Source organism: Porites lutea, chromosome 1 (genome assembly GCF_958299795.1).
Source record: "Porites lutea chromosome 1, jaPorLute2.1, whole genome shotgun sequence".
Taxonomy (NCBI): Eukaryota; Metazoa; Cnidaria; class Anthozoa; order Scleractinia; family Poritidae; genus Porites; species Porites lutea.
The window spans coordinates 59,301,243-59,313,971 of record NC_133201.1 but is presented as its reverse complement, the minus strand read 5'-3'; the positions used below and the strand labels follow the sequence as shown (position 1 = coordinate 59,313,971).

General features: G+C 39.2%; 1 protein-coding gene across 3 annotated transcripts in view; it reads right to left on the bottom strand.

Annotated features, from left to right (window-relative positions):
- The window catches only part of LOC140923550 (uncharacterized), a 64,804-nt gene that overhangs the window by 32,653 nt on the left and 19,422 nt on the right, over positions 1-12,729 (bottom strand). For 2 of the 3 annotated variants that reach the window (XM_073373634.1, XM_073373627.1), the window contains exons 4-9: positions 11,331-11,538; positions 9,815-9,917; positions 7,205-7,289; positions 6,438-6,483; positions 4,520-4,595; positions 3,293-3,395 (exon numbers count right to left, since the gene is read on the bottom strand). In XM_073373634.1, coding sequence (XP_073229735.1) covers positions 3,293-3,395; positions 4,520-4,595; positions 6,438-6,483; positions 7,205-7,289; positions 9,815-9,917; positions 11,331-11,538 — 621 coding nt within the window. Of the gene's footprint in view, positions 1-3,292; positions 3,396-3,853; positions 3,883-4,519; positions 4,596-6,437; positions 6,484-7,204; positions 7,290-9,814; positions 9,918-11,330; positions 11,539-12,729 lie in introns of those variants that run through there. The other variant, XM_073373649.1, reaches the window with a different exon arrangement.

Below are 12,729 nucleotides of genomic sequence, written 5' to 3'. Positions count from 1 at the left end.
GGTGTTTGTGGAAGGAAATGGGTTCAAATCGCTACCGGAACTCAGACTTTTTTCTGTCCCACGCGCGCTTGTGACATCATGAGCATAACATCTTCCTCAGTTCCTCAATTGGAGCTGAGTCTGGGTTCCATTATCTTACACCAAACCAGCCACGTAACAAAAACTTTCCCGGAGCAAGATGACAAGAGGCTTTCTCAGCCACTTATTTCATGCTCTTTACAGCAAAATGTAATTAATTACCAACAAGCAGTGGAAGCCGCACTACATATTGCTCTTGACAGACCTGACACCATAAAGTTTTAACGACTGATGTCTAATATTTTTCATATAATATCATTGCTAAAACGCCAAGTGTCGGGAGCACTCATGCGTCTCACAAGAAACTCAGTTTCCTTTGTGAAGCAGAGATAAACTATTCGCTCAACGCACTCTTACTTGGAATTAAATTTATCTATACCAAAGTGTGCTGTGCGCCACAATATTTTTTCAAATGTAATTATTTAATCGCTTGCCTAAAACCGCGGAATTATACCAACTTTCGTATCCGCTTTTTAGTGAAAAAAAAAAAAACACGACAAACACTCTGCTACGTTAGCACTTACAGCACCCAGGAGGATATTTGAACTAAATGCTGCGCTGCGCGTTATATCTTGAAAGCTATAATAAATTTTCTTACTTAATAAAATTAATGCGAAATATTTGTGATACTTTTAGCCTTCTTCATATTTATTATTACTGCTCAGTGGCTTTCGTTGAACAACTGACTACTTGCTGAACAGCAAATTTGGAAAGCGATTGGTGACGACTTTCTCTGAAGCGTTTAAACTAATTAAAGAATTTTATCCTACGAGTAATGTAGTGTATTTCTATTTCTATTTTATTTACTTTTTATTTACGTCGTTTACTCATCGCGGTTTATGTATTTATCTATCGCGTCACACTTTTACTTTTAACTTAACTTTAACTCTAAGAAAACAAAAACATAACTTAATGCAAACCAGTAAAATCTGCGTGGATCATATTTCATCTAAAAGGCTATGCTAAATTAGACACAGTATCTATAATTTACAAAATTAAACTATGCTTCACAAGGATGAAATCAAGTGTGCGGACTATTCAGGAGAAAAATATTGCACTTTTTCATAAATATGATGGTCTATTTGTCAGTTTTACCACATTTGGTCAATTTTAAAACATTATCTGCACATATTAAGGCTTCTGTTACGTTAACAACGAGTACCATTAATAAAAAAAACGTAACGCTCCAATTTTATTGCATTTCTTCCATATTTTTCTACTGAAAAGCACTTCTCTTTTTCTGAGTGAGGCATTTGAATAATAACAATGTCTCCAATAAAAATAAGTCAAAACGAAAAGAAACAATAAAACACAATGGCCCGCAATTATTAATAGCACTGCTGTAATTAAGGTTAACTTCAAAAGAGACCGGAGATTTCTGTTTTTCCACAACCGTGCTCTCGTGCACAAATACGTTTAGCCAAACCGCACAAAGACTTAAAGAGCCACAAAATATGCCCGGATGCCAAATGTGGCTCATTTCTAAAAATTAGTGGACACAGAATTTGTAAACAGTCCCACATTTCTAAATGCTCATACCTTGACTGTCTAGGCGTAACCAACTAAGATAATATTAAGTCCGTTTTAGAAATTAAAAAACAATTTTTATAAACAATAATTACTTTTCAACTTCTTTTGTGTCTGCGGCACTTTGTTTGCAGTGTATAACTTCAGAAACTATTAACATGACTCGGTCTATTGATTATCACTGTGACAAGAAAAATTGATTAAAATCGCCTCATAAGATGAGCTCAAACCGCAAAATAACACCAGGCCATCACATAAAAAATTATTAGATAGCTTTGTTGCAAATTCAAACTTTCCTGTGGTAAAATTATTACCAATAAGCAAAATCTGATCACGACTGAAAAACGTTGTGCTTTGGTTACTCGCCGGCTATTTTGAGAAACTACAAAGATATAAATTGAGCGGGGTAATCACGAATTATGACGTTTGATTGAAAAGGAAATAACGTTTTACATTGCTTTAAAATAACGGTCTTTAGTGTCTTTTCTTACAGAGAAATAACGTGACCATGCACGAAAATTGTTACCATTGAGTTGACAAAAGACTCTCCAATTTCGCATATCACGAAGATAAACTCACAAATTCTTTTTGTACGTCTTTTTTAACAAAAACAAGTTGTTGCCAAATGAACTGTGACTTATAACGAATTTACCTTAATTGGAAACAAAGCAGGACGTAAGATCTGAATCACAATATTTCGACATTTCTAAAATATCTTCTCCCTTCATGATCATGAGTAGATAAGAAAATTGTAGTTGGGATATAAACCAATTGATCTTTAACAATCAGATACTATGAAGTACGATTGATAATTATCATAATGGAGTACACTGACAATTTAGCAAATTAAAAATACGAGTAGTAGATGGAGTTTTAGACGCTGAAAGCAAATTAAATACAAAACTGTTAAGTGGAAAATAGTTTTCCTCAAAGTACGTCAGCAGGAAGGTGTAGCGAAATTCCTGGGTGTATCGGAGTTGATTTGAGTCCAAAACTTATATGTCATATCCTGCCTTAATAGCCGAGCTATGAAGCTAAGCTCAGGAGCTGGGTCAAGAATATCAATCACGTAAGTATTTAAAAAAACTGTCGCCCCTATCAAAGCCATCGACACTATCCAAGCTACAAAGATACCGCAAGATCGCATTGTGATTTACACAAAGAACGAACCACGCGATATTTCGTCTTGGCTCAAGGCCTAAATTAGTTTCCTAATATAGAACGCAGCTCCTACAAAATCAAACTGTATTTCGCCAATCATCGCATCAGCATAAATAGGTGTGATAATTTACTAATCTTATTTTATGGTCTAACTATACATCGTACTAAAAAAGAAAAACATTTTAAGGTTTCGTATTGGCAACATATTGTGGTAATCGCGATTCTCAGCCTAAACCTAGGCCTTTGTACTTTGTACGAATTTGTACTTCGCACAGGCAAAATGTTACTATTCGCACAGGTAAACTGACTAATCAGTTTTCAGAATACAGCTTGTTTGTATGAACAACAACTTAAGTACAAAAATTCATTGCCAAATAAACCCAACTTAACCACTTACCCATCGTCGGTGTGACATTCTAAAATCAAAAATGAAAACGATCACCTAGAAACGTCAATATTCCTTTATACAAAAGTCGCTTAACAGCTATTAGGAGAACCGTAAAACAGAACACAAGCTGCAGCGTACCGGTTTGAGCAGCAAGGCATCCAACTGTGGTCTGTGAGATCCCCTCTGGCTATGAACAAAGGACATGAACTCGCTATCATGGTCGCGTTTTTGTCTCATTAACCTACAATCAAGAGAAAAGTTCATAACTTTAGGGTCGGGTAAGTTGTTTTCGTGGTAGCCACAGCAACAAAAGATAAAAAAAGCTCATCAACATTTCTGGCAAAAACCTCAGTGCATCTGTTCACTGATAAACATGCCAAGCTGCAGTTAAATAAAGCTGAACGATTTCCGCGGGAACACTGTATGTAACGCGCAACACGCACGCGACACGTTACTTTTCACTAAGTAAAAGCATTTTTTAACTTAACACAACTTCATTTTATACAGCTGGTGCGCCGGATATATCAAAGACAGAGAAAGATTTTATAAATCATGGTTACTCTGACTACATGTACCTCTAATTTGACAAGACGCTGACCTACGATTTTGTAGTGGTCAGTGGTGATGGAAAGGATCTACTAGACGTAACACTAAATAACACTGAAGCCGCATTACATGTAACACAGAAATCCGGCTCACCGTATAGTTTCCATATTATGCCTGACCACTGAGTCAAAGCCTTTTCCCGGCCTAACTTCTTAACTCCCACAATACTAATTTCGTTGTTTGACCGTCCTATGCTTTGTCAAGGAGTTCACACTTACAAGTGGATTACGAATGAATGTACGTGAGCTCAGCTTCGCACTCTTGTAGGTAAAACAGGGAGAAGGAGGGGCCGGCTTTTGACTTATGCGGTCATTATTGGAGAAAAACCAGACAGTGTTATTTGTAAACCACACTTATTATCTCTGTTAGTAATGTGGCCGTGATTTTGTCACTAAAAACCGTCGACCCCACGATCTTCCCTCCTTGCTGCCAGGATTTATGGTATATACTACGGAATCTTGACATACATAGCAAGTGGAGAATGAAGACATCAACTCGGTTACACAATGAAAACGCGTCTCCTCTGCTAATAGTGGTCGAGGAAGTGATACACTAACTTAAAGATGGAAGAGCTTCGAGTAAAGACCAAATGCACGCACAAATTTGGCTGCGTTCCAGTGTTTCAGTCAGTTAGGTTCAGAGCCAGAGACCTTAATCCCGCAATCTGAAGTACGAAATAAGCACCTCCTACCGACTAAAGTTCATGAGGCACTAATATAACTAATTCGAGCATTTGCAGTATAAAATACGAAAACTTACGCTCTTGCAAACTTGTAAGCCAGGAAGTAGTCGTTATAACTCTCCCAAAACAATGGAAATTCTGCGTAAATTGCACCTGCAATGTACAAGATTTCATTACTGACAAGAAACACATCTCCATCCTTTGTAGAAAAATGCCTGATGTCAGGGCTTTCACCGTTTTTGAAAATAAGAGGGGCGGGATAAGAGATGAGAAAAACTTCTGCCATATTTTGTGTACAAATACCGTAAATCCTCTATTAAGCCCCCCCTCTCAAATAGCCCCCCCCCGCCCCTTTTCAGGGGAAGAAAGTTAATAAGCCCTCCCTCTCTATTAAGTCCCCCTTCCCTCCCCTATTTATTCTTCACTAATAATAAATGATAGACTGTATTAATTAATCACGGTTGTAAAACGTCGTGTGGACTGATCCGGGATGGTTTATTTACCAAATGGAAGATCGGATTTGATCCTAGTCCTCGGCTGCAAACTAAAATGTCTTGTACTTGAGCTTTTCCACTTTGTATTCTAGTTCTTTATGGAGAACTGATACCATCGTCGTTCTTAAATCAATTAAGCACCCCCTCTCAAATAAGCCCCCCGTCTCTATAAAGTCCCCCCATCAAATGGGCTTGAAATAAATAAGCCCCCCGGGGGGGCTAAATAGAGGATTTACGGTATCTGTTTTAGGCCTTCAGAGTTAAGAGAGGATCGTAAAACCAGCTCATATTTCCTCAAACAGAGAAAGTACACAACAGCAAGTTTGTCTAAGTTCTTCTTTGCATAATACGCTCAGTTAGATGATTTTTGTCAAGATCGTATATCCCATAGCAGTTGGCCGCCGATTGATCCAAGCAGATCAAGCTGAATTCGCGCATGTGATTGGCCAAATCGTCTGTTACGACACGTACAACTAATGTGTTGCTTGTGTCAAAGAACATATCAGATTTTTCAAACAAATTAATACTCTTGACCAGATGTGTTACACTGTGTAGCTGGTAGTTAATCCGATATTGTCAGCAAAGCTATTATTCTTTAATTTTTAAAAACTGTTAAATTAAGGACTAACTTGGATAGTTTCAGATAGGACTACAAATAGGCCAACTTTCCAATTTAAGAAAAATGGGACAGCTTGTCTGAGCCAATCAATAGTCGTGCAGTGACGGCAAAGAAATGTACAAAAAATCGTGATCCACGTGCAATTTGTTGTTTTGACTATTTTAAAATCTATTGCTTTTTTGACGTTCTCGTTGTCAACGCCGTCGTCCGATCTTACTGATGACGCGTCACTACTACGATCTGGGTAGTGATTCTGATTGGTCGTGCCGCGAGAGAAATTTGCTTCAACCAATCAGAAGCACTACCCAGATCTGAGTTGAGACACGTCATCAGTTTCTGCAGTCGTTTCTCAGACGTCATTTCGCGGGCTAACCAGTGGTGGCGTCGCCAAATGTCGGCTGTTTTTCAGGATAGCACCTTCTTAGCATAAAACCGCATTTTCACCTTTACATATTCAGTTTTTCTATAGAACAAAGACAGTCAGTTTTTCAACAAACCCACGCAATTGCTTCGGGGGCATCTTGTTTGACCAAGAGAGGGTTGTCCTCTTTTTGATTTTTGATTTAAATCATTTTCAGGGCGGGCAGGTAAATAGTAATAATTTCTTGCTTTCTTTTAAGCAAAAACCAACGGCTTTCTCTTTTCTTAGTGATCCTTAGAAAGTAGTAAATATTATTAATTTTCCGTCCAGCAAAGGAAAAAAACACGTCAGCATTCACCATGCAGCTAAATCTTTTGCAGATCCTGATGCACCTATTTTTAAAATAAGGCGAGTCATGTGTGTGGCAAACGGATTGCTAAAATGTGTTGCGCTAACCTGTAGTCGAGTAACATGAATTTCATTGAAAAGAAGAATTGTAAACATAAAATATGAGTAGGTACCTATCCCTGTAGATGCTGAATTCCAGTTGCTTGCGGCTTCGTCTATCTGCAAAGAAAAAAAAATCACTCATTTGAGAAGTGAAAATCAATACATAGAGCGTTCGAAAACCAGACTGAATCATCTTATAATTTGCTTCGCAAACGTAATCTAACCCACGCTTGTAACCACAGGTCTGACAGGTTTAGTTTCGTCTGTAGCACTGGCCAAACACTTATGAGCTAGAAGTTACAACACCGGACAACTTACGGTTTTTTTACCAAGAGAGGTTTTACACAACGTAATATTTACTGAGGCTATGAATATATGAAATCACATATGTGAACTGCAGAGTGAAGAATTATATGGAGGAAGATCATCGCAGTTATATACGCAACTGCACCGGTATCGCAGAGGTCAAAGATTCGAATCCCGTACAAGCCTGAATTTTTTTCAGGCTTTCTTTTCGCAACTGCAAAATTTGCGTATTTAACTGCGATGATCTTCCTTCATATAAAGTAATATTTACTGCTTGAGAGGGGAAAAAGTAGAAGGACGAAAAAAAAGTATTTTACTCAAGTGTCAATTTCACTGATTTTCTAACAAAATCCCCAAACCGTAATTTTTATTTGATATACAGTCCAACCCCTCACTATCTTTTGGATATATTTGGGAAGTAAAAAACGGAATTAATTTACTCGGTACGTCCCTATTGGAAACCAGCCCTTATGTTGATTTAGGTTAGTGTGATCAAATATAGTTGACAATATTCTATCCTATTCTATCCTACCTTTGAATAAAGCGAAGCATTCAATGAACAAATGGGCTTCAAATTGGCAAACAGTGTGTGATGTTCTGCTCGGCTAATCTTACTCCTACACAAAACACCCCAGTTAAAATTAAAATCAATCGAATCAAACAAACCATTCGAATTCCCCTTCACCAGGAATCACTGCTCCTCCTACACGGCGCGCATTTTAGTGTAGAAGGATGCAGTGATATCACAGCCAAGGACGTGAAACTTAGGTAACCAGGGGCAGCACAATTTATTAAGACTTGCTACAAGCCGACCTCACGAGTTTCTTAGCGAGCGGAGCGAGGTTCTAAGGCCGCGAAGCGGCCGAGCAAGCGACGAAGCGAGCAACGAAGGTCGACTTGTCTTGACGAAGGAATTCAGTTTGAAAGTCTACTGTCACCCCTACAGTGAAACCCCGTTCTACGGACACCCGTATATAACGGACAGCTCATATATCTTCTCTAAATTAACCCGCGAAATATGGACACAGGCTAATACGGACAACGGACACTTTTCTGTGTCCCGAGTCACCAACTCTCATATACGGTCAACTAGTTATCTGTCGGACACTGGTTATATACGCATTGTCTCCTTTTTTCACAATAAATGTTTGTCACAATTATGTGCTAATTGTAGACACTGTACCCTGTTCAAATAGCAACAGATTTCTACGGGTTAATATCATTGTATTTCTTAAGAAAACAGTAGCAAATCGGCGTGACATTTTGCTCAGTTCGTCTTTTGCCAGTGTTTGACCCCTCCGACGGAGTCGGGGTCGTAAGCGGAGTCGTAAGAGCACCTAATGACCTAGTGAAAGCTTAGTGAAAATAAAAAAATCGGAGTCTTTAGCGGAGTCAAAAGCGCGACTGCATCGGAGTCAGAGGAATCAGAACGTTTCTATTTCTTCTGACTCCGCTCACGACTCCGTCGCTTACGTTCCGCTTATGGTCTGGTGCAAACCAGATTGTCGGGGTCGGAAGCAGAAGAGGAAGGATAAACCAATCACAATTGACGTTCCCATGCTTTGTGATTGGTTTAGTTCTTCCGCTTCTGCTTTCGACTCCGACAATCTGGTTTTCACTAGATCATAAGCGGAACGTAAGCGACGGAGTCGTAAGCGGAAACACAACGCTGTTTTCACTAGATTATAAGCTCTACGCTTCTGATTACGACTCCGACGCTAGTGAAAACCAGCCTTAAGAAACTCTTGAGGTCGACTGACTTGTAGCAAGTCTAAGGTGACAGACACCAGTGAAACATCTGAGAGCTGAGAAACAAGCGAGGAATCATACCCTGCAGACTGTGTCATCGGCAATCATTGTTACTAACTATAAAGTGATACTTGCTCATTGAGCTTTTTTTGCATTTCTTCCGATGGGAATCTATTCAAATTTGCAGTTTGCCATAGCAACCGCTGATTCACAGCCGAGCTACCGCGCACCGCGCGAGAGAAAAGGCACATACTTGAGAGAAATAACTCTAAAAACCATTTTTTTTCAAATTTAAAGAACCATCTTTTGCCTAACACAGGGAGTGATTTGAATTTTATACCGTTTGTTCAGTTTTTTAATATTTAATTAAAGCGCGGACACCTTAAATTAGCCACCCGGGAAGAAGTAGGTAAGGTAACTCGGATTTGTCCTGTAACGACATTTTCGAAGTGCCATTCATCAAGATGCGAAGAAGGCTAACGCTTATGGAACACAAATTGTAAGTTTTGAATTTGCTTTTCGCTTCAGCCAAGATTAATCTTGTAATGGTAACCTTCTCTTGTAATCAATTTAATTTAAGTTGACTACGTAGGACGACAATAGCGGACACTACGATCCGACTCTCTCTCCCTGACTCGTCTCGTGCCAAATAAATCCAAGTGTGTGATCATTGTGGATACTTCAAAACAAAGTAGCCCGTCATTCATATGTGCTAATCACAGAGAGTTCACCAAAGCCGATCATTTTCTCCCGAATGATTAGGTGACCCGAACTGGATTCGTTCCACACAATGGCGAGTTGGCATAATAAACACGACCATAGTTGATAAGGTGACACTCGGTAAAGAAATATCAAAAAGTGTCAAATGTTGTCAGAAAACACGACCATGACTACTACCAATACTGCTACTGAGTGCATCAAACCAAGGTATACAAGCAAAAGCAAATAGCTCACTGTACACGTATTCAGGGCACTTCGGAGCGGGCTGATCCGGCTTGAGCCTTACAGCTGGGTTGGTGTAGTGTCGAATTGCACTATGGGTCTTTTTTCTTATATTTGACGGGATTACGAGGTCGCACAGGATAATGGGTCAAAATTCGTCCTCCAAAGCACTCCCATAGTGCAATTCGACACAACCCCGACCCAGTCTCAGACACTGCTTCAAAATGGCCGATAGAAACAAAAAAAATCAAGGTGAAGTAATCATGGAAATAACTCAAGTATCTTTTCTCGTTGTATAGAACCACAACTTTTCCATTTCATCAAACAAAACCTGGCGAGATTGTACGAATCAGCAAGCAAGGGGAGCGAGGGGAAAATTACGATTCCATGTTTTGTTCCTCTTAATTAGTGACCACTTACGGAAACCATTCAAACTAAAACAAGCTTTTACCTTAATGGTTCAGCATACAAGTCGAACAGGCTTTTTAAGCATTCGTTGTAGACTTCTTCAGCATAAACCAGCTCTTTCACACAACGCAGTCTATCGTCTTTAACTGCAGCATCAAGCATAACAAACACAGTGAAATGAGTCTGAAATACTGCAATCCAACTCAGCTTTCATGATATGATATTTCTTAGGTTCCGTTAATAGGGAGTTTAAGAAAGAGACCTTTAGATCGGAGGACGGCAATGGCGGCGAAAATGTTGCTTAAAAAGTGAATTCGCGTTCTTTCAATTTTCATCGCTATTATTCCAACTCACTTACTTTGTCAAATGTAGGCGAACATTCCTGAGAACGTGAAGGCAATATCTTTAAGTGAAGTTTTTTTGCCGCCTTCGCCGTGGTGCCCTGATGTTTCTACTTTTCCTTCAAGCACTTCCAAGGTCAAATTCTACTTTTCAAGGACTTAGGCGCCATTCAGACGCCGAACGTTTTTATAAGCCGAACCTAATACGTTGAATTAAGTAAATGAAAAGTTCGGCGTCTGAATCAATTCATGTCAATTAGGAACGTCCGTTTCAATTTGGAACCGCGGCTCAGCCGTAGTAAACCGTTTGACCGAAGTGAGCATTTTTCTCCTTCTGAATTTAGTTCAGCTAAGAGAGAATGATCTATTCTCTCTTAGTTCAGCTGCAATTAAGATCGGCGTCAGAATCAATGCAGCCGGTCTAAATAATTTGTGTCGGCCTTAATTGGTATTAGGTTGGGCTCATGAAAAGTTCGGCGTCTAAACCGAACCAGGTGAACCAGGGGGGAGGGGGGCGGGCATACCTACTGAGAGGGTAGTCTCCTCAGTCATCCCACTTTGAGTCGCTGGTTAGCTCTCCCACGTGGATAAATGTCCTTCCTTGCCTGTAGTCATTAGTACTAGTAGAGCGGTTTTCATTTGAGTGTCGAAAAGTAATTGGTTTTGCACTTTCTACACGATGCGATTGGCTTAAAAGATTCGCGCCACCTTTTCATCCAATCAGAAGTAAAACCAAAGCCAATTGTGACGCGCTCGCATGCATTTTCCCGCGCTTTGCGTCAGCCACATGTAATTACTTCGAGTTTTGATTGGTTCAATGTATTGTCTGTGTCCTATGTGATTGGCCAGAGTAATTACTTTGGTTTTGGTTTTACGACACTCAAACGAAAACCACTCTAACTGCCAGTAACTTATATACTTATTTATTCATGTATTCATTTATTTATTGTGCCAACACGCAACAAGAATCAATTTCTCATGAGGAGCAGAGAAATTGTGTCTCCTTTCTTTTCCAACACCTAAGTTCACCCAAATTTGCAAAGAAACTTTGGGTGTGATTGAACCTTCAAAGCTTTTCTTTTCTCGCGAAAAAGCAAGAAAGTAGTTTATTTGTGGAGCCTGTGTGAACCATGAAATATTTTCATCCACATTAACATTGATACAGAAAGGATTAGAAATTATGTAATCGCTTATATATTTGGAAGTCTTTCAACTTACTTGTGTGGAGATTATCAAGCTGGAAGTTTGAAAGCCTTTTGTCCACATCCTCTATGGCTATTTCTGCATTCTCTACCGTAGTGGCATTTGCTTCAAGATTAAGCAACGTTTTCTCAGGCAAGGTTCGAACTTGATAATTAGTTAAGTTGTATTCTTGGCAGATTCCAGCAACAAGCTCCCTAACTGTCATGTTACGTTCTGCACTTAACTGAAAGGAACAATATACATTTTACCATACATAACATTTTCTCCTTCTGTTATTCAGCCTTCCCTGTATCTTAATGAAGGAAGACAATGGCAGAATTTTTTTCTTTTACATATTGCATGTCATAGGTCAGAATACAGATCACGGCACTACAGATAAAGACGAACAGTGCCTCCTAACCCTAAACACAACCATAACTTGCCCAGTCCCTGTACGGCGCTTTTCCAGGCCTTCTCGGTCAATTCACTTCCGTAACGTATCCGAGGCGAAAGGTCGGGAAATGGCCTCACGTCTTCGCTCGGACCACGTGACCTAAAACGCATTGGCCGCGCGGAATAATGAGGCCTAGGGACTAGACAAAACCCTAACAAGGTTGGCTTTGTTCACTTCATTGAAACCTATATTCAGAGGACCCCCTCCCCCCACCACAACCAGGAATATTGAGCAGGCAACCAGTGTGTTAATCAGACATTAATTAGACTTCCTATAATCACTTATACATCACTCAGTCTGAGTCTAATAAACGTCTTGCCTTTGCCCTTCATTTCCAAGAATGTTTCTCAGTACTAAACTATATTCAGTCAATAAAATAAATACATTATCAGTTTAGCTAGGAACTACATGAAATATCAATAAACACAATCATTTTTCAATATCATGGTCTGTCATAAGGAGTTTCGTATCACGTTGAAGATTCACCAAGGCCAAGTTGATATAGAGAATTTGAACAAAAACAAAGTTTATTCCCAGCATGGGGATATTTTGTTTTCCTCACATTACTTACAAATATCTTTTAGTGACAATATTTTCTTTCTTTTTTCACTTCCCACTGGACTTTTGGAAGGATGTTGAACCGTTAAAAACAAACTTGTATCCCAGGAATGGCACACAGAATCCATGTGCAAAGAGCTCAAGATGCTAACTTAAAGGCATCTACACTTATCGTTCCCATGAAAAATAATAAAAATCTCCTTACTTTCTGTCATTAATTTATTTCCTGACAATGGCAATCAGGTGGTCTCCAAGTGATTACATGTTTTTAGAGCTTCTGGTAAATAGCTTAAAAGAGACGAGGGACTTACAACTTTAAATTAAAATCCACCAAAGAACAACACAACTTTTATAGAGAAAGCACCACTTGACACAAATTAAAGTAAGGAAGGTTCTAATCTGTACTAAACTGCTGCCTCATTT